We start from the raw sequence: 25587 nt of genomic DNA on the forward strand, positions 1-25587 counted from the left end.
TATGATCAAATGAAGTCAGATTAAGAAAATTTTAAAGACTTATATAAAACTAAGTCTTATCGATTTTTGTAGCGATACAGGAACATTTAATATATTTATCAGCACAAAAGTCATATTCAGGGACTACGATTATGTTGGGATAGGCTTAGTTTTACAATTTTTAATGGGTTTCGTCCTTGAATAAAAAGAAGTGATCAAATTATCTGGAAAATTAAGACCTAAGACCAGGCATAGCTAGATCGACTCAGAAATTCTTAAAAGTCTATTATTTGGGACACTTTACTCTACAAGCTAATTTTTTAAATTTATTACATTTTATTATTTAAACAATTTAAAAAAAATAATTTAGTTTATTGGCTTTATTTCATGATGAGATAGGTGTATTGAACAGTTTATGTCTGTTTTCTCTGTTATGTATCTTAAACAATTCAATAAGTGGTTATAATTTTTAATGTACATTAACTTTATTATTCATTTATCCGAATTTGTTTTCATGTTTTTCTCTTCTATTATGTTAATGAAATTTGTTTTGATTTTAGTTTATTTCATCTAAAGTGTTGCATGTTAACTTATTTTGAACAAAATTTACTTTCATTTTCCACTTGAATTAATTTTGCTTTAAATTCACAGTATTTGCCTAGAGAATTTTTAATGCATCATCTCGTCATTGGTTTTTTGTTTCTTTGTGCCCTTCTTTTGATGTTTCGTTGTTATTTTGTGCACACCCTCCAGCAAAAAATACTACTTAAAGTAGACATACACTACTTAATTCTGGATAAATGTGTGTACATTTCGGTAATGACTATTTTTAATTAATATTTAAAAAATCACATTCACTATTTGACCCTAATTAAATGATCAAATTTACATAAAATTTCCAATTTTGTTAAATTTAATTTATATACAAATATATTTTAACTAATCTCTTGTAGGTACCGAACATTTCGTTCGTTTTTGCTGCCTTTGTATTATTTTATAATTTCGTTTTTTTTAAGCTTTTGCTGAAAATAAATTTGTTTGTTTAAATATTTTGATTAAATAAAGATTTATGAGCATCTTTTAAACATTGAGATACGCGTAGAAAAATTTTACTTGCGAAAAATTCCAAACATGCATCATTTAATTATAAAGTTTACCAGAAAATTACAAACTAAATACTTTATTAAAACGCAATTATGTTGTTTAATAAGTGATCAAAAGCATAAAGTTACATTTGTATGTACAGATGAATATTTGATAATTATATATAATATAAATTTTACTCAACTTTTGAAACCATTATTTTCCAGTATGAAAGTTGCACCAAGGACAAATACATATAAAAGTTTAGACAAAATTTTGCAATAAGATCGGTCCTAAAACTTGTCTTTGTACAACTTATACATATATTAAATAAATTCTGAAGAGATGATAGTAAAAAGCTTTTTATATGGAGATTATTAACACTATTAACATCATAAGTTCAAGGCGAATTACAAAAACTAAAATTTTTTAACACTATTTTATATTTCCCAGCAAAAGTAATTGATGTCATACTTTACAAACCACATCTAAAAATGCGATTACATATTATTCACTTTTTTAAACCTAATATATCCTTACATATGAAAACCCCGACAAAAGTAATAAATTAAATGTAGAAAATTCATTACAAATAACATATTTGAAGTACATCAATGTTTGGTGAAAAACCAGTGAAATTTCTAATAAGAGTGTCTTTAAGAGAATGTATTTTATTTTCGACATCCAAATATCGGATTTTTACTGTTTCTAAAACTAAGATTAGATGTACTTTAGAGTTGCCAAAAATGAACAACATCCATCCAATGACACGCAAATGTAAAATTCATGGGGTTTTCACCCGAAATAAAACACTTCGGATTACTGGTTCTGATGAAATACTACATCTTTTTCCACACTTTTTTGCTGGGTTACTATTGATTAAAAAGCGAAAAAAATATTTTGCTCTTATGCATCCAGAATTTGCCAGAATCGCACACTTAAGTCAAATTTGATATATATTGAGCAATTTTTTCTATTGAAACTGTCGCCCATAATATTTTGGTTAAAATATACGCTATAATCCAATGCCAATTATATATATTATATCGATATTTTACAAACAAAATTCACTTTTAAAATATGATCCTGAGGTAACACTTTACTACAATATAACAATTCACCCTTAATTATTTTTACTATTGTAGGGTATCTTATCCTTACACAATACATTAAGTTTTTATGCAAAAACTTTTTAAGTCAATTATTCTTATTAACCGTCTGGTAGTTTCTAATATTATGATTTCTTGCAGCATGTTGATCTACTGACATTTAAAATTAAATAACTTAAATCAATTAAGAATCACATGTTTAAAATAATAATGTGGCGTTAAGTGAACTTATGTATATCCAAACACCTGGTATACGAGAGATGTTTTAAAAAACTGAAATTACCGGAATCTAATAAGAATATATTTGGTATCATAATGAATAGTTGGTATGTGTATGTATCTACATAGAGATACAAGAACTGTTGGAGTTAGATTTACGTCAAAGTTGGATATTATGGTCATTTAAGGATTTTCAAATCAGTGTAATCATAAATTGTACAGCTATTTCTTAAATATCACATTTTTGTTTGTTTTATTATTGTTTAATATTCAGGATAAGTAATTAATATTTCAAATTCTTAAAACTATTATACAATCCTCGTATAATGCTACCGTTTATAAAAAAGTAAAAAAAAAACGAAAACAAAAACAAACATATTTGTTTAATTTGATATGAAATAAAATATTATGCAAGTTTTTTTCTTAACCAGTTAATACCATCAACTTGGTTTTATTTACGACTATATTTGCATGGGACACCACAAATACAAAAAACCAGTTTAATGACTTTAAGAAAAACAAGAAATATCTTTTATATCGTAATATTTTAGCATCACTACGAAACAGTCTTGAATAAACCTTCGAGAAAACTACAACGGTCTTAATAGCAAATTGGTCCCGTGATAAAAAAAATAAACGAAATGAAATTGCAATTGATTATACTTTTAATTTCATTGGCTTTAGTAAGTTTATATTGATTTTAAATTAATAAAACAAAATTTAAATTCATTTTCTGTTTATAGGTCTCGGCCAAATTTGAATTACGCAATAGAGATGATGCCTTAAGAGCTCACGAAGAGTGTCGCGAGGACAATTATGTACCCGATGAGATCTATGAAAAGTTCTTGAATTATGAATTTCCCGATCATAAACGTACCAAGTGTTATGTTAAATGTTGGGTTGAAAAAATGGAATTATTCAAAGAAAGGAAAGGCTTCGATGAAAAGAGTATTGTTTATCAATTTACCCATGAACATCCTAATTATTTGGCTAATGTACGTCATGGTTTGGAAAAGTGTATCGATCACAATGAATCTGAATCTGATGTATGCACTTTCGCTCATCGTGTGTTCTCTTGCTGGATTAAGATTAATCGCCCTGCAGTTCGTAAAGTCTTTGGTGAAAACTAAAGTATTGCGTGATTAGAAAATAAATTTTTGTATATAAAAATTGTGATCAATATTAATTTTGTTGTAAAAATTATAAGAACATTATTAAAATTTTATTTTAAATAAAAGAAATATTGTTAAATGTTTAAAATTTATAATTTAAAAAATAAATTATTGTCATTCATCAGTTTACTTATAATTATGTCTGTTCCCGTACTCGTTTGATTTGCAAGTTTTTACAATAAGTCGTTCCCGTACTAAAATTTAAATTTTGTTGTTTCTCTGATTGCTTCTTTTTGACTGTATCTGGCTAAAAACTGAAAAAACTGACTAGTACTGGAACAGACATATTATAACTTAAAGTTAAACTTCAGGTAAATAAGTTTTTTCCTAGAAGCATTAATTCTTCTGCGGGAAATCAATAATTTTTTTCATTTTTTATATATAACCATAATTGATATTGTGTTAAAATGTAGAACTAAATAAGGTAAATAGGTCATTTTTAAAGATAGTTTTATTTAGGTTGTAGTCTAAGGTATTTTATGTCTTCTGTTTATGTTTTTTTCACATCCACCGCAAAAGAGAATACACATGTTTCAAACAATATACATATTTAATTATATATAATAGGAATTTTTAAAAATCTTATCTCTTCGAGTACGTACTAAACTTGAAGTGAACTTGACAATTGTCAATGCTGCTTTGATAAGCCTTAGCACTAAAGAGTCTAAGTGTCCGTTATCAGCTGGTAAATTTTGTGAATTAGAAAAGGGTACCTAATAGTAGTGTTTTTCGCTGATATGTTTTGCTAATAATATTTTTTTAAAATACCAAAAAATAGTTCCTACTTTAGCATAATTATGTCAGTTTATAATTATATTTCTTAATGACAACATTAGAAATTATTTTAAAATAAACCGGATCAAAATGAAAACATTTAATTTATTACTTTTAAATTTATGTTTAATAACAATAACGGTGGGAAATTTTGAGAAACATGTGTAACAATAGTATCCATCTTAAATTCACAAGTGTTTATTTATAGTCTTTGGCTTCAGCAGATCTTGATGCTAAAGAGGGGCGTGCTATAGCAGAATGCTTAGATCGTTTTGGTGGTCCCACATTGGAGAATGCCGAACGTTTACAGCGTTTTAAAGAGTGGTCTGATACGTATGAGGAAATTCCCTGTTTTACTCACTGTTATCTTAGTAAAATGTTTGATTTCTATAACGAAACCAAGGGCTTCAATGGTCCAAATGTTATCAAACAATTTGGTAAAGTTATTTACGAGGCCTGTAAACCAAAACTAGTAGAGGGCAATGATCAATGTGAGGTAGCCTACAGTGGTTTCCATTGCATGGTTAATGTAAGTATTCTGAAATCAAATAGAATTCAAACATTTTTAAATATGTTAAATTTTCAGCTCGAAAATGATCCGTTTGTAATAATTGAAAGCATGCAGGGCTTAAATGCCGATGCCAAATTGGCCATGAAAGACTGCTTGCACAAATTCGATCAATATGAATGGCAAAGATTTGGGGAATATAGCGATTATCCCGTTAAGGAACCCATACCTTGTTACACTCGTTGTTTTGTGGAAAAATTACAATTGTTCAATCATCGTTTACGCAAATGGAATACTCAGAGTATGCTTGATAAATTAGGTTTCCCAGATGAGAATGCCAATATTTCCGGTTGTTTAGCTATGGGTCAAAGACGTACACGTAACTCATGTGCCTGGATGTATAGAGAATTTATTTGCTTTTTAATGTCTAGAAATCAAAATAATGTCGAAAAGAAATTCTAATTTAGTGTTGTTTAATTTTAAATAAAATATAAGAGTAATCGTTGTGAAATGAATAAAGTGAAAAAATTGCTTTAATCCTTTTTTTAATTTTAAGATTTTTGTTTAAACTTGTATTAAAAATTGTCAAAAAGTAGACTGATATTTGGACATATCCTCCATATAAGTAAGATTCCCTACATAATATGATTCAACGTTCATAACTGGCTTAAGAATACGAGTAGTTTGAAAATTGAAAATTTTCTATTTTTAATTTAAATATCTAAAAATATGTCATGCAGATCGATTGACAATATTGACAATAAGGTAATATTCGGTAAAGAGTTATGGTTTAAAAGAATTCTTTAAAAAATAGAAGTGGGTCACTTTTGAATTTGAAATAGATTAATCATAATATACCTTAAATATCCAGAAGGGGTCTTTATCTGAAATTATAATTGAAGCTTTGAATATTACAATTACTTAAAATTGTGTTTTTTATTACAATTTAATAACAAGTAATTCTTATTGGCAAAAGTTTAATAACAAAATTATGTAATTTTAATTGTAAGTAATTGTAACGAATTACTTTATTAACTCCAAAGCTTGATGATTAGTCATTTTTTATTGTAACGATCAATTTCATACAAAAGCTATTTTAACCGGAAAAATATCGACTAGTTAAACAAAAACCGGAGGTTAAGGTAAAAGGCTTTAGAATATTTTTAGTTTAAATAGATATATATTTTTTTAATTTTCGAAATAGAAAGCCACCTAAAATCCTTTTTTTTATATTCACATGTATGTTCACACAAGTCTTAAAAATGAATACAATTTATTTAGAATATTAAAATGTAAAATTTATTTATTTTTAAGCAAATTGTTATATGAAATCAATGACCTAGTATATATTTTTTTTTTGCAGTCAGTGACTTACAATGGATTTTATTTATTTTTATTTCTCATTTATTGTTTATTTTTCTTTTATAATATTATAGTAATTCTTAATTAAAAATTGATAACCTTTTGATTTTAATTAAAAATATTGTACATAGAAAAAGAATGAGTCGCTTCTCACTGATAACACAGAGATACGATGTTTTTGTTGAATGTAGTGAGTTCTTAGAAGAAGCATATGCTGCACAGACATTAAATATTATATACAGTTCATATAAAGCACTTCCAAGGAGAACAATCAAATATAGATTTATTTTCATCATGAAATTTTATATATTTTTCGTCATTTATATATTCTTAATAAAACAAGTGAGTTTTGAAGAAATTATTAAATATTTCGAGAATTCGAAAAGAATAGAAGAAAAAAAATTTCCATTTATTTATATTTGTTTCATACCTATACACAAATAAAAAATTGTATATAATTTTAGTCATTGTGCAATTTAGAAAATGACAAAAATAGTGATATATTGCGACAATGTTTGCAAGACAACAATCATAATCCAGAAATTAGCACCAATGAATTGCTAGAAAAATTTAAAAATTATGCCAACTGGACATATGAAGAAATACCTTGTTTTGCGCGATGTGTGGTAGCTGAGAAGGGTTGGTTTGATATCGATCATCATCGTTGGAATAAACAAAAAATTGTTGATGATTTGGGTGAAAATCTATACAACTATTGTCGTTATGAGTTTAGTCGCCCATTTAAGAATGTATGTACTTATGCTTTTAAGGGTCTGAAATGTTTAAAGGATGTGAGTCTACACTTCTTTTTGTAAATATTAAAAAAATGCAAATAACAATTCAAATTGCAGGCCGAACTTAATGTCATTGTCACCTACTCCCATCTACTGGAGTGCATCAACGAGAAAGCAACTAGTATGTCACAACTCTTGGAATACTATCACTTTCCTAAAGGTGAACGCATACCCTGCCTCTTCAATTGTTTTGCCAATCGTGCTCAACTTTACGATAATAACAACGAATGGATTATTAAAAATTGGCTAAAAGCATTTGGTCCACCTCGTAATGTGAATATGTCAAATGTTGCAGTATGTCGTGTGCCGGATGAGAGAAGAAAAACTATGAATGTTTGTGCTTGGATGTATGAAGAGTACAATTGCTGGGAACGTTTTAATTACAATACAAATGGTTCAGTAGCTTATCGAAAGGCGTTGAGAAAGAGCAATGGCCAGAAAATGCTTTAAGCGTGTTTCTACTATTGCGATTACTTAGTTAGTATGAGCGCATACGAAAATGCGAACAAAACCGAAAACAAAAGATATTTTTTAATCTAAAACAGTATTGGCATCAAAAGCAAAACAAATAAAGGTAAAATATTCATAATTCATCTCAAATTAAATGTAAGATTATAATTTTAGCGCAAAAGTAAATGCATCGCAGTAATTATTGTGTTAAAAACACAGCAGGTGTAATTATTTCTAAAATTTTATTTAATCTTGACCTCTCTAAGAAATTGTGTTGGAGGAAAAAAAAAATACAGGTTATTCATATACATTACATTGTTATTAAAAATAATAAAAATCCCGTTTGAAAATCAAAAATTAATTATTTCAAAAACTTATGTTTTAGTTATTTATTTAAGAAAAAATTGTAATAACAGTTTTTGGTATTAATAGTCCACAAAATAAGTTGTTTTTGTAATTAGATATAAAACTTTGACATTCATGGTTATATTTGGGTAATAAATTGGCTCTCTAACCAATTTAAGTTTACTAAAAAAGGGGTCGTGGATCTTTTAAAATTTATATTCCAAAGATATCTGGGGTCTTACGAAAATTGATTTCAATAGAAACTTGATGCTGCTACTATGAGGATCCTGAAAACATATACTTTTTAGAGAATTATATTGTGAAAAATTACAAACGGAATAAAAAACTTATATATACCCCTTTTACGAGGGTGAAGGGTATATAAATAACCTATATTGGTCAAACAAGAATTCTACTCAAAAACTATTTTCTTCATTTACGTAGGTAGATTTGGATATTATAATGTTAAATTAGAGCTACTACTGTGTTAATTGATCTCGGTCAAACACTTTTAGTGATTAATATATATTTTATATAATATACCTACATATATAGTCCCAAGTCTTAATTCATCATCACCTTCTATAGAGTACCCACTTACTATAATCTTTATGCATATTTTATATAAATAAAAAAAAAACAAGAAAAAACCTGATTTATAAAAACTTTATAAACGAGAGTAAAAAAAAAATAAATTCATCATGCAAGAAATATAACCAAGGTCATTACAAAAATAAAAAAAAAACATAAAGAAAGAAGTAAAACTATTTTTTCTCACGAAGAGGTAATTTGATTTGATTTTTTTATTTCAAATTATTTGCACCAATAAAAGAAAGAAAGAAAAAAACGCCGCATTTTTAAGCTAAAATGTGAATGAACGCATATCATATTATGACGGATTAATATGAAGTAGAGCTGTATGATACATGACATGTGTACAATTTGAACAGAGGCAGATATTGCAAAAATATTAATATTATGACTATTTCATAATTTGTTAATAATTGAAATCAACATGAATACCAAACTACAAATATAAGTTAAAATGCTAATTTTTTAACATCATTGAAGGAAACCTCTACATCATCCGAATAGTTCAAACATTAATTATCAGAAAAAACTTGGTATTGTCTTGTACTTATTCAACAACTTCCTTTTAATGACATCTAAATTGCTTGAAAGTAGTAAATACTTATTTTATTTAAACACTACCTCGTTGTTTTCTGCATGAAACAACTTACTCAACTGTCCATTTGTAAGTTAACATAGTAATAACTTATTTAACACCTTATTTGTAAGCAAGCATGATAAATACTTGCCTTTAGTAACGTCAAATCAACGTCTTCAAATCTTTAAATAGAAAAAAACGGTTTATATATGTTCTTGATTAGTTGTTTTCTTATCAAAACTTAACATGCTTTAAACATTTATTGTTAATTTTCAAAAACATAAAATTTCTAGGCGAAACAAAAATCTACGCAATTGCATGAACAAAATTACTTTGCTCAAACAACAATGACAAATATAGTTCTAGTAACAACGTCAACGAAACACAGCATAAAACTAACAAAACTGACCTATGACAATTATGATGGACTACAAAGTTATAAAAGAGATACTAAATGTAAAGAAAACGACATTAAAACAAACTGGTCTTCCAATGGATTTGTTGGAAGTCTTAAAACAAAAAAAAAAAAAATAATAAAATTTTTGAAAACCGACCATTCTTGCTGTCACTCAACATTAATTTAAGACAATTTATCTCTCTTTTATGGTTGCTTTCAAAACGTTCAACACACACACCCAAATAAATGAGCATCTCAAATCAGTTAAAACTACATGTTTGGATTGATGTTATGTGTAAAAGATGTGACGTCTTTTAATCTTTCACATTTGTTTTGATTTGTTTTGGGATGTTGCAATCATTTGGAATAGATGCTTCTTTGATTTGGGAAAAACAAGTAATTTATGTGCCAATTCAATTTCACACATTTCTGTTTTTGAATCCAATTCAAAATTAAGTATTAACAATTTTTCAGATAGTTTGTAACATATTGATATTTTCGACCACTGAACACCAAGAACTGTAATGCTCTCAAAAAGTACCTTAAAAAATGTTGAAATCAAATTATTACATTAACATTTATATTTTAAAAGAATTCTTACAATATTTTGCAACATAATTTATTTATAAACATTTTATAAAAATTATTAATTTATTTGAAATATTTTTTTCTTGTACCATACGAAATTTTAAAATATTTAGTTTTAGTATCAACAACAAAATAAAAAATTAAACGTCACAGTTTTATTTCTTGGAGTTCAGTATATTCGAATATAAAATAATCGCCAGAAAAAGAAAATCGAACAAAAACACACTAAACGGTAATTTTATCGAAAATTTTTCATAAAGAGAAAACTGATCTAAAATTTATAGAAAAACAGTAAAATTATTTAAAATATCTCTAAATATTTTAATTTCCTAAAAAAAATTAATGAGTTTTCTATAAATGGCCTCAGACGGGTTAATATGTAGTGTTTTAGTCCCGAAGGTGGTGGATTCAAATCCCATGTGAGGAATTAATTAAGGAGCGCACGACACCTTTCTTCGGATTTGATTTATATAGGTAGGTACATATTTCTCTCCTCCTCTCAAACTAACTAACTGAGTAGAAAATTTATAAAAAAAAATCAAAAAGAGAAAATGAATAAAATTATTTTAATTTATTGTTCGAAACAAGAAAAAATAATCAAGCATTGAAAATATTGTTTAGAGAGTATTAAACATATATATAGTTTATTAATGCATTTCGTAAAATTTGTCCCATCTATTTTAATATAGAATTATTAAAAATATTTAATCTGAACCTCTAGTGAGCATTATATTCGATATTATCGAAGGCTTAACATTTTAACTTAATATACTTAAAATTTTATTTGTTTTTCATTTAGTACAAAAATTCACATTTAAATAATTTTATATATTTTTTTTAATTTTGTCCAAACAACAGCAGTAATAAATAAATGCTAATTTGACCCAATTTAAGCATGATTTTTTTCTTCTTTTCAAAAACAAATTAAATATTCAAAATAAATTATGAGATTTCTTTTGTATGGCTTCAAGGTTAAATTTTGAATGCACACACTATAATAATAAAACAATAAATGTCCAAATAAAATTTATCTATGTATATGTAGTTTTATTTATCAATGAAATTTGTAACACTGATTTTGATAAAATTCACATTATTAATTATAAAAAATTAATTAACATATTTAAATTAAGCATGTAAATAAATTTATATGCTATTGTCTTGTTAAACAATAAATAGTAATAAAAAAATATGATTTATAAATTAACTTCTGAAAAAATTTGATTAGGGTGGGTAATGTCCATAAACTATATCTGTCAAGGCGTTGTCTTAAAGTGATTCAGTTTTATTATTTTCACATTTTCTGGCTAATAAAATATAAATTTTGCAATTTATTTATTGAGTGCTTTAACATTGTTTTCAATTTGTTTATTTTAATAATTTAATTTTCTTCTAAATTATTAGATATTGACATATTTCTAAAAAAAGAGGGTCAAACAATGATTTTTGGCTCTTGATATAAAGTAAAAAACTCAGTTCCGGATAACCCAGAAAACTTGAAGAATTGCATGATCTGCATAGATGTAGAAAAATTATAATACTTTATTCAAGAGAGCTGTATGTTTTCACAGTGACTCAGCAAAAACTCGGTAATGTCTCGTATTTATATAAGCACTTACTTTTCAATGACTTCTACTTTCCGTATGCATTACTTTTAAGTACTCTGACTTACATATAATTAAACACGTAATTACTTTATTTTGAGTTTTGCCGTTTTGTTTGCATATTTTTTTATTTTTTTATTTTTTTTTTAAGGCGCGAAGCCTTAGCAGCCGGTATTCTGTGTGAAATATTTCTATCAAAACAACAATTTTCAGTAGTGATTTGTAAGTCTGTGTGGTAAGTACTTGCTTGCAATGAAATTGTCGTGTTAAAATAATGAATTAATATGCTAATGAATAAGTAGCGAAAAGTAGCTTGATAAACTTTTTAGCACATTAATGGTAATGGTAACTAACCGAAGCTGACCGCTGTCAAGGTTCATCATCTATTTTTTACTTAATACATAGCTTTAACATTTTGCCAAAACTTTATATATATAAGGTAATTATGCTTTTGCCTAAAAATACTTAAAAACTTAAAAAAAACATTTCCCTAAGTTTGACAAAATTTATAGACAATAAACCAAGTTTCTTTACAACTCGTTTCAATCGACAATTTTTATTCATTATAAAGAAAATATACAAAGATTTTTATCATTATTTTGTTACTTTGACATTTTGTATAATTGAAATTCCTCTTTAACAAAAAAAAAATATTTAAATAAAACCTCAGAAGAAAATGGCATTTTAAGAAATTTACAAAAGTTAAAATTTACATATGTACATTCCTAACGCTTAACTTGCTTATATAACAGTATGCATGATATTGTAGATGATTTCATAGCGTCTAGATAAATATTCATTTACTCAGGTGAATATATGCGAAAGTAATTTTATACATAAAAAAATTCTCAGAAGACTATAAAACAACTAATAGACATTTATTTATGAGATTTCTTTACATAAACTACGCAAAACAATAAACTAGTAAGCCTATAGTTAAATATAAAATACATGTTGCTGATGTGAATGAATTTCATAGATAAAAACAAATATATTACGTATTATCATAACGCTCCGATCATTAGAACAACTTTCAAGTTTGTAACTTTTTTTTCCAAATTTTTTTGCCACAAATAGATTTTTATAAATATTTAACATTCACATAACATACAGCCATAATGAAGATGTTTTGTTGCCACGGTAAGTAAATTCTTATGAAAATTTTTTGTCTAACAACAAACTGACAGAACTACTCATACTCTTATACACATTAACAAATCTCTATAGACACCATTAAAATTGAATTGTAAACGTGTTACCCATAAATTTTGTTCGTATTTGTTTTGTTGTTGAAATAACAACTTTTTTTTGGTAAATTTTTGCAAACACCATCATCTGGCCAAAAAGAAATAAAGAAGAAAAAATAACTTTTGAAAGGTAAAAGATAAATTGAAAAATATTAAATGTTTTACACCGACCATTTGGTTCCCTTCACTATTTAATGTCAAATAAATTTAAGTGTCACATAAATATTATAAATTTTTGTTCATAAAAAAATTAAGTTGAAAAAAAATCTATGTGCTGTTATACCTAAAGGGCTTAATAATATATTTTGTGTGAAAAATAAAAAAATATATATTTTTTTATTATACTTAAAATCAGCTTAAAGAAGAATATGACCATAATTTAAATCATTTTAGATAATGTTAAGAAATTCTAGTATTTTATGTTCTTAACTAAAGAATACGAGTAAGAAAGTTTAGGCAATTGGCAGCACAAACACATGGTATCCTCGCCACTATTGAGAAGTAGGGTATAAATGCTTATCTTTGTATAAAAAATATGTACAAAGTGAACATTTGTAGAACATTTTTTTTTTTTTTAAGATGAAGTAAATTTTTCCACAAAGAATTTATAGATTTTTTTATAAAGTGAGAAGTAAGATATTCTGTTATGACAACTTTTTAATTTTGCGGATAAATTAATTGTTTTTAATTTTTTTGAGCTTTACTAAATTACTTCCAAACGTAAATGTGGTTAAGTCATTATTGTTTCACAAAAATCATGTAAAATTTGATATATGAATTTCAAAGACCTTTCACAAGATAGCAAATATCATATGATTCCTTTGCGTAAAATATGAAAAAGAATATTTTTTAGCGTTGACTCACAAAATACAGACCCAAGGACAAATATTTTGAGAAACATTATCTTAAGATAAATTACACTTTCATTTTCTGTGGGAACAGCAGAACTTTAATTCAAAACTTGACAAAACTTGACAAACATACTAGTATTTGTTTGTACAAATGCTTGCGGTTTGCTTGTACAAAATTAAAAAAATTTTGATTTTTACACAAACATATTGAATGTTTGTCAAACCGTTTATTTTGTTTATATTCATAAATAACCAATTTTGTGTTTGTACTCGCAATGTTTGTGTAGTGTGTGTTGAAATTAAAAAAGTATGTTTGTCAAGCCGCTTGTATAGTCTATTTGGGCCTTAATTAAAAAAAAATAAGGAAAAGGAAAGAAATTAAATTTTTATTTATATAGTATTCTTAAAAACGTTAGTTTTACTTTTAATTTCTACAACAAAGAGTCGATCTCAAACCGAAAGTAATAGAAATATTTCAAATTTTATAAAACTATATAAAAGACTTTAGTATGAAGCATGTTTTATAGCACTCAATTAAAAAAAACTGAATTTTGGATTATGTCAGTAGTGTAGTAAATAAGCGATATGCATGTGTATTTCACGTGGTCAAATGAACTACCCAGCAAAAACTTACATTAAAAAGTAAGGAGTTAATTTACTTACACAGTAGTATTTTATGTCATTATTTTAACATGAGAATAACATTGAAGGCAAGTTCTTACAATGGTCGCTTACGAATAGGAAGTTTAATAAGTAGTTTTATTTCGGAGAAAAAATTTCTACGAGGATACGACCCAATTGGTTTTCAAATTGGTTTTCACAAAACATTTTTTTCATTTGTGTTAAAAACAAACTTTGAAAACCATGTGTAAAAGCCGAAAAATAAGTACTTATATATGTTATTTGTAAGTTATTACCAGACTCCGGAGTAAGTACAAGTTAGTAAGGTGTTGAGTAAGTACAAGTCATTACTATGTTTTGTTGGGTATTTATAATTTTTGCTGGGTATATGTCATTTTTATGCAATTACTTATGTATTATTTTCTTTATGTCTAGTCACGTTCTGAACTCTTTCTATGGTATGTACTCTCTACGTTTGTCTAGTTCAATTGGCAGTTACTAAAATCATTTGCAGACTACAAAATTATTACTACATTTGTTATATTATGCCTAAGAAATAGTTATTTTATGATTTAATATATGAAAATTTAAATATTAAAGACTTACTAACAAGAAATTCAAGAAATTCTTTTAATACTTATTTGCTTCTAAGAATTCACAGGTACACACGTTTCAATTATCACTTAGCGGCATTTTCCACATATGGTAACACACCTATTAGTTTTTTGGAACAAAAGTTAATAACCCTTTGTTTAAAAGAAAAACATTTAAACAAATCTACAATGACGGGTATAAACATACATACAACATAGTTAAAGAAAATTAATCAATTCATTATGCATTTTAAAATTGTAAATGAATGAGTAGTGTAAAAATAAACCTACAAACATACACCCATATCAATACAATTAATTAATGTCCGTCTGTTTTGACTGTTAATATGTCTATGTAACTGTCATTGAATGCAAACAAAATTTTACACACATACACACACAGGAAAATACTTTATTTACAGTCATATTAAAACGACAAAATATTTATTATTAAATGTTAAACGTAATATGTAATATATATGTACGTTAGAGTGTCCCGAGGAACAGTATTTTTAAAAATTTTATGTAGGATGTGTAGTAATGTACCAAACATAAAAAAGAATATTTCTTTTGGAATGATTCATAGTTACCCACCAGTGATTGAAAATCTTAACCTCAGTGTAATATTTGAAAACACAAAATATTTTATATTTTTTCGAAATAGGTATTAAAACTTCCGCAATTTTGGGCTGTCTACGACAAAAATAATTTTTAAATTTTTGTAGAATATTTTTGGTCACACAGAAAAACATTTTAAACATAGTTTGGCATTTGGTTTTGGCGTTAGGTTTGGGTTTAGATTTAGAATTTTTGGAAATTGATGTGCCTCTTATAATACAGTAAATACAAAAATACACTAACAAAAATTTTAATTATTTTTACCGCAATAAGCTCAAATATACGGAATTTTTACACCAAATTTTAAAAGATTGCAGAAAACTTTTTATAATTTTTTTTTAATATCCTCGTGCTTAGTATTTAAAAACGCATCGTTGTAGAGGTATTTATCCTAAAAAGTGGTCCACGGGACACCCTAATGTACATACATAATATGTATGTATATGAATGTCTATACATTTGTTTAACGTCATTTAAACGTTATAAATTTCCAACTGTTACAGCGGTTATTTTAACGTTAAAGGGCATATGATGCATATTAATGGCAAAATTTAAACCGCTAAAATACTTTTGCCAAAATGCATTTGCGAAAAAAGTCCCATCAGCACACGTAATAATTCAAATGAAGGTCTGTTAGAATTACAAAAACAAACAAGTGTATGAACAAAATGTAATTAAAATTCAATTAAAATTAACAAATTTTATTTTACAAAGATTTATTAGCAAAATATATCTTTTGGCTGTATTTTTTGTTACAAATTAATACTTGTTAAGAAATTTAAATTGGTAACATTAACTTTTTTTTGTTTTAAAGACATACATACATAAAATATATTTGCATCATCTTTTTTTTTGTTTGTTTATTTTTTTATTTGTTTTTAAGATGAGACAATTAAATATAATGAAAATACAAATTTAAGTTGTACGAGTACATCATTAAATAACCATTAAAATAAATTTAAACTTAAATAGTATTTCAAAATTAAAAAGTTTCGTAAAAGTACCAAAAAAAATTTGTACTAAAAATAAATATTTATTTTTGGTAAATTACACCGTTTAACAGTAAGAAAAGACATATTTACAATGGAATTAACTTCGGAAGAATACTTTCAAGTAGAAACCAACATCTATCGGTTTGGATAGATGTTGTTATCCGAGGACATAGAGGCGTATGAATAATGTTAATAAATAACTAACAAACAAACAAACTAACTAACTAACTAACTAACTAACTAACTAACTAGCTAACTAACTAATTAACTAACTAACTAACTAGCTAACTAACTAATTAACTAACTAACTAACTAACTAACTAACTAACTTACTACCTAACTAACTAACTAACTAACTAACTAACTAACTAACTAACTAACTAACTAACTAACTAACTAACTAACTAACTAACTAACTAAATAACTAACTAACTAAATAACTAACTAACTAACTAACTAACTAACTAACTAACTAACTAACTAACTAACTAACTAACTAACTAACTAACTAACTAACTAACTAACTAACTACCTAACTAACTAACTTTCAACAAACACTTAAATTTGTATACCTTGATTGCAAATATCGACATTTACAGGTTTTATTTTGTCGAACAGTGTTGTTGCGTTATTTGCGTTAATGGAGAAGAAGACGTGCAATGTGTATTAAAAGATATGATCTAAGCAATAATAGCCACTCAAGGTTGTAATAATATAATAATAAAGTCAATATTGGTCTTAAAAAAGAGATTAGAGTTTTTAACTCGATATGAGGCATTGACGCAGCAAAATATGATGCTTCCTCAGATGCAAATTTATAAGGCCAAAAGCAGCTGTTACTGCTTGCACTTGTTATGAAAGATTACATGATTGAGGAATCCAAGATATGAAGGAAAGGTTTTAAAATGCTAAAATTTACTTGCACAGTAGCGTTTAAAATATTTTTATTTTAACACGATGATGTCATTGCAGACAAGTACTTACCACAATCGCTTACAAGTTAGTGGGAAAAATCTGTCAATATAAATCGCTTGCAAAAACATATAGAAACTTTTGTATTTTATCGGTGAAGCTGACTAATAAATTAAAAAGTATTTATATAGCACATTATAAAACTAGTTCTATGTGATCAGCAAGATATTGTAGTCATTGAAAAGTATACTAATAAGCAAGTGAGATTTTTAGAAAGGTGCCAAAATTAAAGCTATTACATTTAACATTTTAGAAATATACCAAAATTAATTGATTTTAGAGCAGCTGAGAAGCAAATTTCTACATTTCAAGCAATATTTACTGAGTATAAGATTTCCAAAATATTTTGTGTAATGTAATACTTTTAAGAATTGCTTCCAAATCAAGAACATTTTTTCTAGATATATTTTTATATTGTTTATAATTTATACATGCATTTATTAAGATTTGAAACTTATCACACAACCTTCGCTTTATCTTTCATATCGTTAAACTTGACTATTATCATCTTAAAATGCGATTACATCAATCATAAGTATTTTTTTCGGGGAGTATGAAGTAATGTTAAAATTGAAAAGCGCAATATATGAATTAATTTGGTAATATTTGGTATTTTAACTTTTCAAAATCATTATCTCTCAACATTCCATATTTAATGAAATTTTAATGGTAAACATACATAATTAAATATAAAACCAAAACGAAAATAAAAATGAAAATAAGTAACTTAAACTAAAAAGGCAAATAAAGTCAATAACCTCTGGCAAAATTATAAGTTAACAACATTTGCCTTCAAAAAATTTAATGAAAATAAAAGTTTTTACAAAATTTGTTTTCTGTGTTATTGCTATTTTCTTATCTACACATCTAAAAAAAAGAAAAGAAAAAAGATGCAGCCTCTGTTCATAACAATAATTTGGCAGTAGTGGGAAGTATATATGTATATAAATGAATATTTTATGAAAATTTAACAATTTTTTTGTGGTTAAGATTCATTGTGACAACTGCAATTTAAAGACACATGTTTCTATTTATGTGAAGTTTATTTTTTTTACTTAAATTAAATTCACTCATCACTTTATTGTTTGGCAGAAGAGGAGGTTTAATGAAACTTATATGCTTTTTATTTATTTTTAAGAAGCTTTTTTAGTATTTTGCCATGTATCATTGCCAAAAATAGTTATTTCATTTTGGGTTTGCCAAAGGGGTGCATACGTGCCACGCAAATATTTTATAAGTGAATTGCAAAAACACTCGTATAAATAAACAAACACATACATATATATATGTATATATTTATGTATGATTGTATTTTAACTGGCAAAAGATGAATTTAATATTAATGAGCTTTTGGTAGGGATTAAAATTAATTTCATGTATAATTTTCTGAGTCAACAGTAATAATTATTAATTGTTTTACACTTTTAAACAAATAAATAATTCAAAAAAAAACTACGTGGTATATCAAGTGTTTTTAAATATAAATTTATTCGTTTTTTATTATATTTTAAATGACGACAAAATATTTTAATTGCTTAATGAGTTGGATTACATCACAAGAATTATGTGTAAATACTTAATTATGTAATAAAAAATGGTTTAAAAATATTTTATAAATAGGGGTAAACAATTAAAAAACAAATTTGATAATTTGGCATAAATCTTTTAAATTACAAAAGTCTGAATTGTTGAGAGTTTGATGTGTTTGAGATGTCGTATATTAAATTCAAATATTTTACACCTTTAAAATATTTTCATGATTAATTTGATAGATCAAAATTCGATTGATAATTTATCAAAAGTCATTAAAACTATAATTCAAAATCTAGACAGCTGAATCTTATATTGTCACCTCGGTCCACGTGGACTATATATAAAGTAATTATTTTCTAATATTAAACAATTTTTTGACTAATTGGAGGCTTTTTTGGACTAAGACTTAATACCAATTACGAAAACTTTTTAATTAACTTAAAATGGGCATTACAAATTTCAAGTGCATTGGTACATAATGGAAAAACTATATTCCGAAGATATCAGTCTATGGTGATTTTAGTCTACATATAAAAACAACAAATATTATGAGTAAATCCAACACTTACTTATGTTTTTATTATATCATTAAACTAATCATTTTTAATAGAAAATTTGTATGCTGAATTCCAACCACAAATAAATCTTATTTATATTCTTAAAACCCACAATTACCCGGAAGAAATATTTCATCATTATAAACATTTTTTAAATAGCAAAACATGTATCAAATAAATATTTTATGAATGAACTTAAGTGAAATATTTTTAAAGTTAATGTCACAACGAAAAAACAATAGAATTAATATGGTAGATGGTTCTCGTTAAGTGATGAATGTTTAAATATAAACATGTTTAAATCAATATAATTGCAATATATGGTATTATCTAAAATTTATTTGAAAATAATCAAAAATAAATATTAAATGAAGACCTACCTTTATGAAGTTATCTCAGACTTTTTGTGTAATATTTATTTAATTTTTTTAGCAATTTCTATGAAAAAATTTTTCTTTTGTAGCAAATGAAATAAATTTGAACTGCACATTTTTGTCTTCCGTCTAGCTTAATCAATTAATCTTACAAAACCCGCCACATAAAATGAACATAAAGTGTCATAATATTTATTTACTATATATACATAGGTATGATAAATTATTTAACACACTAACACCTCTAATATAAACTCAATAAAAATAAACAAAAAACTAAAACAATTATTGACCAGAAGCCAAAACCACAAATATAGCAGTGGTAATAGCAGCAAGTGATGCAAAACAAAAGACTTAAGATACAAACTCTATAACATTTATGTTTAATTAACTCCCACTTTGTTACAACAAATAGCTTGTCTAACAATAAAACTAAAATTTACTAAGAAAAAATTTTAAATTATTTTACAAAGACTTGAAATTAAATAAAACTCTAACAAGTTAACAGTTAATGTTGTATTATTTTTATTTTACTTAATATATGAAAATAAAGCTAAAACAAAGCATTGTCTAGAAAAATAAAAAAACAACTTTCTTCACATTTTTTTAAATTAAACCATAGTATTAATTTTACTATGTATATATTTCTATATGTTAGTATATACAATATTCCATTGTAATCAAATTGTTTGTTTGTATTTATATGTAGTAAAACATTACAATAGACACACCCGCCTAACACTACAAATACAACAAAGGCAACAAAAACATTTTCAACAGCAGCGGTAAACTGGTATTTATTGCACATTTGATCACTAGTTTCAACTGATGTAATTCACTGAATATTTCAAATAGTTTTCTTGTTTGCTATTCAAACTGAACAAAAACAATAACAACAGATATAGCAACAGAAAAAGTAGAAAAAAATCTAATCGTGTTTCTTTCAAAAGAATCGAAATAATACTTTTTATATTGTTTACACTAACTTTTATTATTTCTATACTATTGGAGGAGTTTCGTTTTTTGTTGGCTTAATTGTGCTGATTTTGTCATTATTTCTGCAATACATCAATATATCTTAGTTTCCTAAAGTATACAGGAAAATCCGGTAATGACTTGTACTTACATTACTATTTAATTTTTAATGACTAAACTTATGGTCTACATTATAAGTATTTGAGTTCTCTTGGATGAATTGGCCGATAGCAACTGTTTTCCACAAACAAATAAAAAAAATAGCTTTTCTTTAAAAAAAAAACATTATTGGACGCACAATAAAATAATTAAGCAGTTATTTTGTAAGAAGACAGCGTATTACTTATATAAGTAATGATTTGTAAGCGGGCGTTGCATGTACTTGCATCCAATGTCATTACCGTGTTTAAATAATTTGCTGACGAATAAGTAAGGTCATTCACTTAAAATTACCAGAATAAAAAATATATATATAAATCCCTAAACCACAATTTTTGTTGAATAAAAAACTGCCCCTATTGTTATTTTGAACTTTTAAACAGAAGCTATTTTTGTTAATTTTTCTTTTATAAAACGGAGGGATTAAAATAAATTATAATTTATATTTATAATTATAATTTACATAATTTAGTTATTTAAATTTTGGTTAAATTAAACTTCGAAAAAAATAACGAAGGAACCGAGGTACGCTAGTATATATTTATGTATATAAAACTCCCCTCTTGTAATTGAAGCACAAAAAAGTTCAATTGTTCAAGCTTTCATGTTATTTTTCTGTTGCTGTTTCGATACCAGTTTGATTGAATATGTAAGTATTTTACTCTACTATATAAATATACGTACATACATTTAATCTATATGTATGTCTATGCATGTATATATCTATATATATGTATGTTGTTTGTTATTATTCATAGAATAACAGTTAAACTGCATTAATCTGAATTTGCTTAGCAATACTTTAAGAATTCTTAAACTCGTACATTTTTTACCTTCCCTATAAAAAAGTTGTCTTTTCTTACTTTTAATATAAAGTCTAGAGAACAAAAAATGTCAGTAAACAATCCGGTTTTATTTTATATATTAAAGGTAAATGTTGTAAAAAGAAATATTTTATACATTATTATAGAGTAAAAACAACATATGATATTTATTAATAAAAAAAATTGAATTTATATTTTTTGACAACAAAATAAAAAAATCTTTGCAAAATATGTTATGTATCAAATATTAGTTTGCTAAATTCAAATAAACATAAAACAATTTTTATTGATAAAGAACCCTATCTAACCTCTCCCAATTACTGCTGTTTTTTTTAAACAGATCTGAGTCAAGGTATGTTTTTTAATTTATTGAAGAAATAATATTATGCTCCAATTCAATACTTAATTATCTTTTTTATCCACCAACATTAAAAAACATAGAGTGTATATTTATTTTGTCATTCCGTTTGTAACACATCGTAATTTTTGACGTAAACGTACAAGGATTTATATTCTTTGTCTTTATAAAATTGTAAGACTATCTACAATGTCCGATTGTCTGTCTGTTGAAAACACTATAGGGTTTGAATGGAAGAAGATAGAGAGTAGAAATTTTCTACAGTTATTTCATATACGTATTGGTTCATGCATATAACCAATATTGCTCATTTGGGTTAGCTACCAAATATTACCCTGTTATTCATAACAATACCGATTCAACAAGGATTTTATAAATATGAGATTTCTTTTGGCATAAAATATAACACTCTTACTTGTTTTTTATTTTAATTGATTGCTTAGTTTACAGTTTATGACAAATTATTAAAATTTTTAACTGATATGCTTTGATATTGTAAACATATTTTTACCGAACACTAACACTGTATAGTGTTTTAAGTCTAAAAAATAATTTATATTACTGGTTTATAACTAATTTCATTGTAAATGAAATTAATTAAATGGGCTGTAAAAATTTTAGTTTAGAAAAAAAAATATTAATATACTGCATGGTTAAGATTTAGTAATAAATCAATTGCAGAATCAATGATATATTTGTAATTAAAAATATTTAGAAAAAATGTAAATTATTTAAGAAATAACATTGTTAGCATAAGATTATAGACTATAGTCTGTAGTCATTACTATATGGCTATATCACTATCTTACTTTTTAGTCTTTACTATTATCTAGCCTATATACTTGACTTCAGTCAAAATAGCTTTAGGATAGTCTAGAACCAAAGTATGGCATTTCATATCGATTTAAGTCTCATTGCAATTTCAATTTGGAAAAGGCAAGAGGAAAAGTAATTTTTCTTCCTTTATTCTGTCTGTTGAAAACGTTGTTCGATTTTATGTCCATTTATGTCCAATCCAATGCACGCTCAGCGAAATGAAGAAGATCTGTATGAATCAAAATGTCTTTATTAAGTTTCAAATTTATCAATGGGTAGCCTTTAAAAAAGTGCTTATCTATTCACTTTTTGTTTTTAACCTAGAAACATAAAATCGAACATTTAATATACTAATGGAATAAAAATTTACAAGATTAAACATTTTTGGTACTAAATTTTCAGTATGTGTTAGTAACTACGACTACGGCTGTATTTAAGTATAGTCCATTTTAATTAGTCCTAATTAATCATGAAAATAATGCTATTTTAGTAAATAACTTTAACTTGTAATTTGTTAATTTTGTTCATACAAAACCTATTGCTAAAACCTTGCAAAAACCTTTATTTTTAAATTTTTAAAATATGACGTTTCACTTGAAACATAATATCGTCAATGCTCTGGAATTTATTACAAATAACAATATTTAAGTCAATGCCTAACAAAAATAAACATAAATCACTAAATAAACATTTAGTTTAGAATATTCTAGTTGTTTTTCACATTTCACTTTTTACCTGATTCATAAGATTTAAATTTAAATATTTAAATAATAATAAACTAAAATAAAATTCATATATATAAAACAGCCTGTTAAACCAGTAATTTAAATTTAACAAAAATAAAATGAGAAACAAAAATATATTCTTTAAATTCACTTTTTGTCTATATGTTATTAATAAATTTATATTGCTTTACCAACATGAGTATGAAAGAAACAGCCAGTATTTTGATTATTATTTTAATTTGAATATTAAAGTATTAAAAGATAAAAAAGTTGTTAACACCTTGCTGTGGCTGGGGTATGCCAAAATATCTGATATCTAAAGATAGATTTGTATACATTTATAGTTACTTACCTATGAATATCGGTATGAATGTTTGTTTATAAGTGTTTTAGTTATTTACCGTGATATTTAGTTGTCAAGCCACATTTTTGTATCTATTATATTTATATAAAAAACATAAATATGAATGTACATTCATTTGTATTGTAAATACAATCAGCTTAATATTTATATGAACTTTTTTTATTAAAACAACAAATTGCTAAAAACAAATATTTATTTTTACACATTTCATAATAGTTATAGAAAAAATAGTAAAATGACATATAAAATAAAAACATTCCAAAAATCACCTACATTTTTTATGATTTTCTGTACAATTTACTTACTGTTAGTTAATCAATTTTATTGCAGTGACAGTGATATACATTCATACATTTATACCAGTAGGCAAAATTCCAAATACAATGATTAAATTATTTTTATTAATTTTTTTTTTTACTTTCGTTGATACAAAACCTAAATATAAACTGGGCTTGTAACGAAGTGGGTATATTGTTTATTGATTTGAACTATTTTTTTATTGTAGTGACTGATTTCGTTTGTATAGTGGTCAAACCAGCCGGGTTATTGAAAATATATTGGTTTCATAGTATCAAAACATTTATACATTTTTTTATGCACCCTACGTATGTTGATATCTTAATAATGAGGTTGTTAGCATATAAGATTCCGGAAATTACACAAGCACTAAAAAGTATACTTCACGGCGGAGTCCTCTCTTAATATAATTTTTCGAATTTTTTTAAATATTGTAGGAAATCTTCTATACGAACAGCATTACGTAATTGCCGTAATACTTAGTGAAAGCAACAAAATTTTTAAAAAATCTTCATTACTTAGAAGAAACTATATATATCACAATCTTAGAGTCATAGCGTTAGAAAAACTTTTTATTATTTAGAAGAAGAAAATAAATATATAGCAATATTAGCAACATAACGTCGATGGATCCCTAATTTCGATTATTGAAACATTCGGTATCGATCGAAATCTCAATATCATTTTAACGGAAATTTGAATCGATATCGAATGACTAACATGTATACATATGTAACATCTACATATGTTTTTAATTTTTTAACTTATGAACAAAATCGACAGATTGTAGAGTTTACCTTTGAGAGGAGAGCGAAAAAAAAAAATCAAAAATGCATAACAAAACAATTCAAACCGTTTATATTCAATGTGAATATTGAAAGCGAAAGCCAGCCACATCGACAAGGTAGGTGGGTTTTTTGCTTTATATATAATTTTTTTAATAAAACATAAAACTTTACACAAAATGCAAAAAAAAAACTAAGTGTCATACTCGTTGTTGTAGTAATCTCCAACAACTACGCTCTTGTACAAGCAGCCTCAAATTATAAACCAAAATATACACTCAAAACGAATGAACGTCCGAGAAACTGAAAGTCATTCAGATATCATACAGACACACCAGTATACATGCCAAACAAACAGTACTATGCACCAAACA

At 25.7% G+C, this 25587-nt stretch overlaps 1 protein-coding gene across 1 annotated transcript; it reads left to right on the forward strand.

Moving 5' to 3' along the window:
- Window positions 1-2917: 2917 nt before the first annotated feature.
- LOC111681552 lies at window positions 2918-7827 on the forward strand. The gene is made up of 5 exons (XM_023443398.2): window positions 2918-3073; window positions 3134-3509; window positions 4558-4605; window positions 6747-6997; window positions 7058-7827. The coding sequence occupies exons 1-5, from the start codon at window positions 3032-3034 to the stop codon at window positions 7448-7450; spliced, it is 1110 nt and encodes a 369-aa protein (XP_023299166.2). The 5' UTR covers window positions 2918-3031; the 3' UTR covers window positions 7451-7827.
- The last annotated feature ends 17760 nt before the right edge of the window (window positions 7828-25587 follow it).

This window comes from Lucilia cuprina, chromosome 4 (assembly GCF_022045245.1).
Source record: "Lucilia cuprina isolate Lc7/37 chromosome 4, ASM2204524v1, whole genome shotgun sequence".
Lineage (NCBI taxonomy): Eukaryota > Metazoa > Arthropoda > Insecta > Diptera > Calliphoridae > Lucilia > Lucilia cuprina.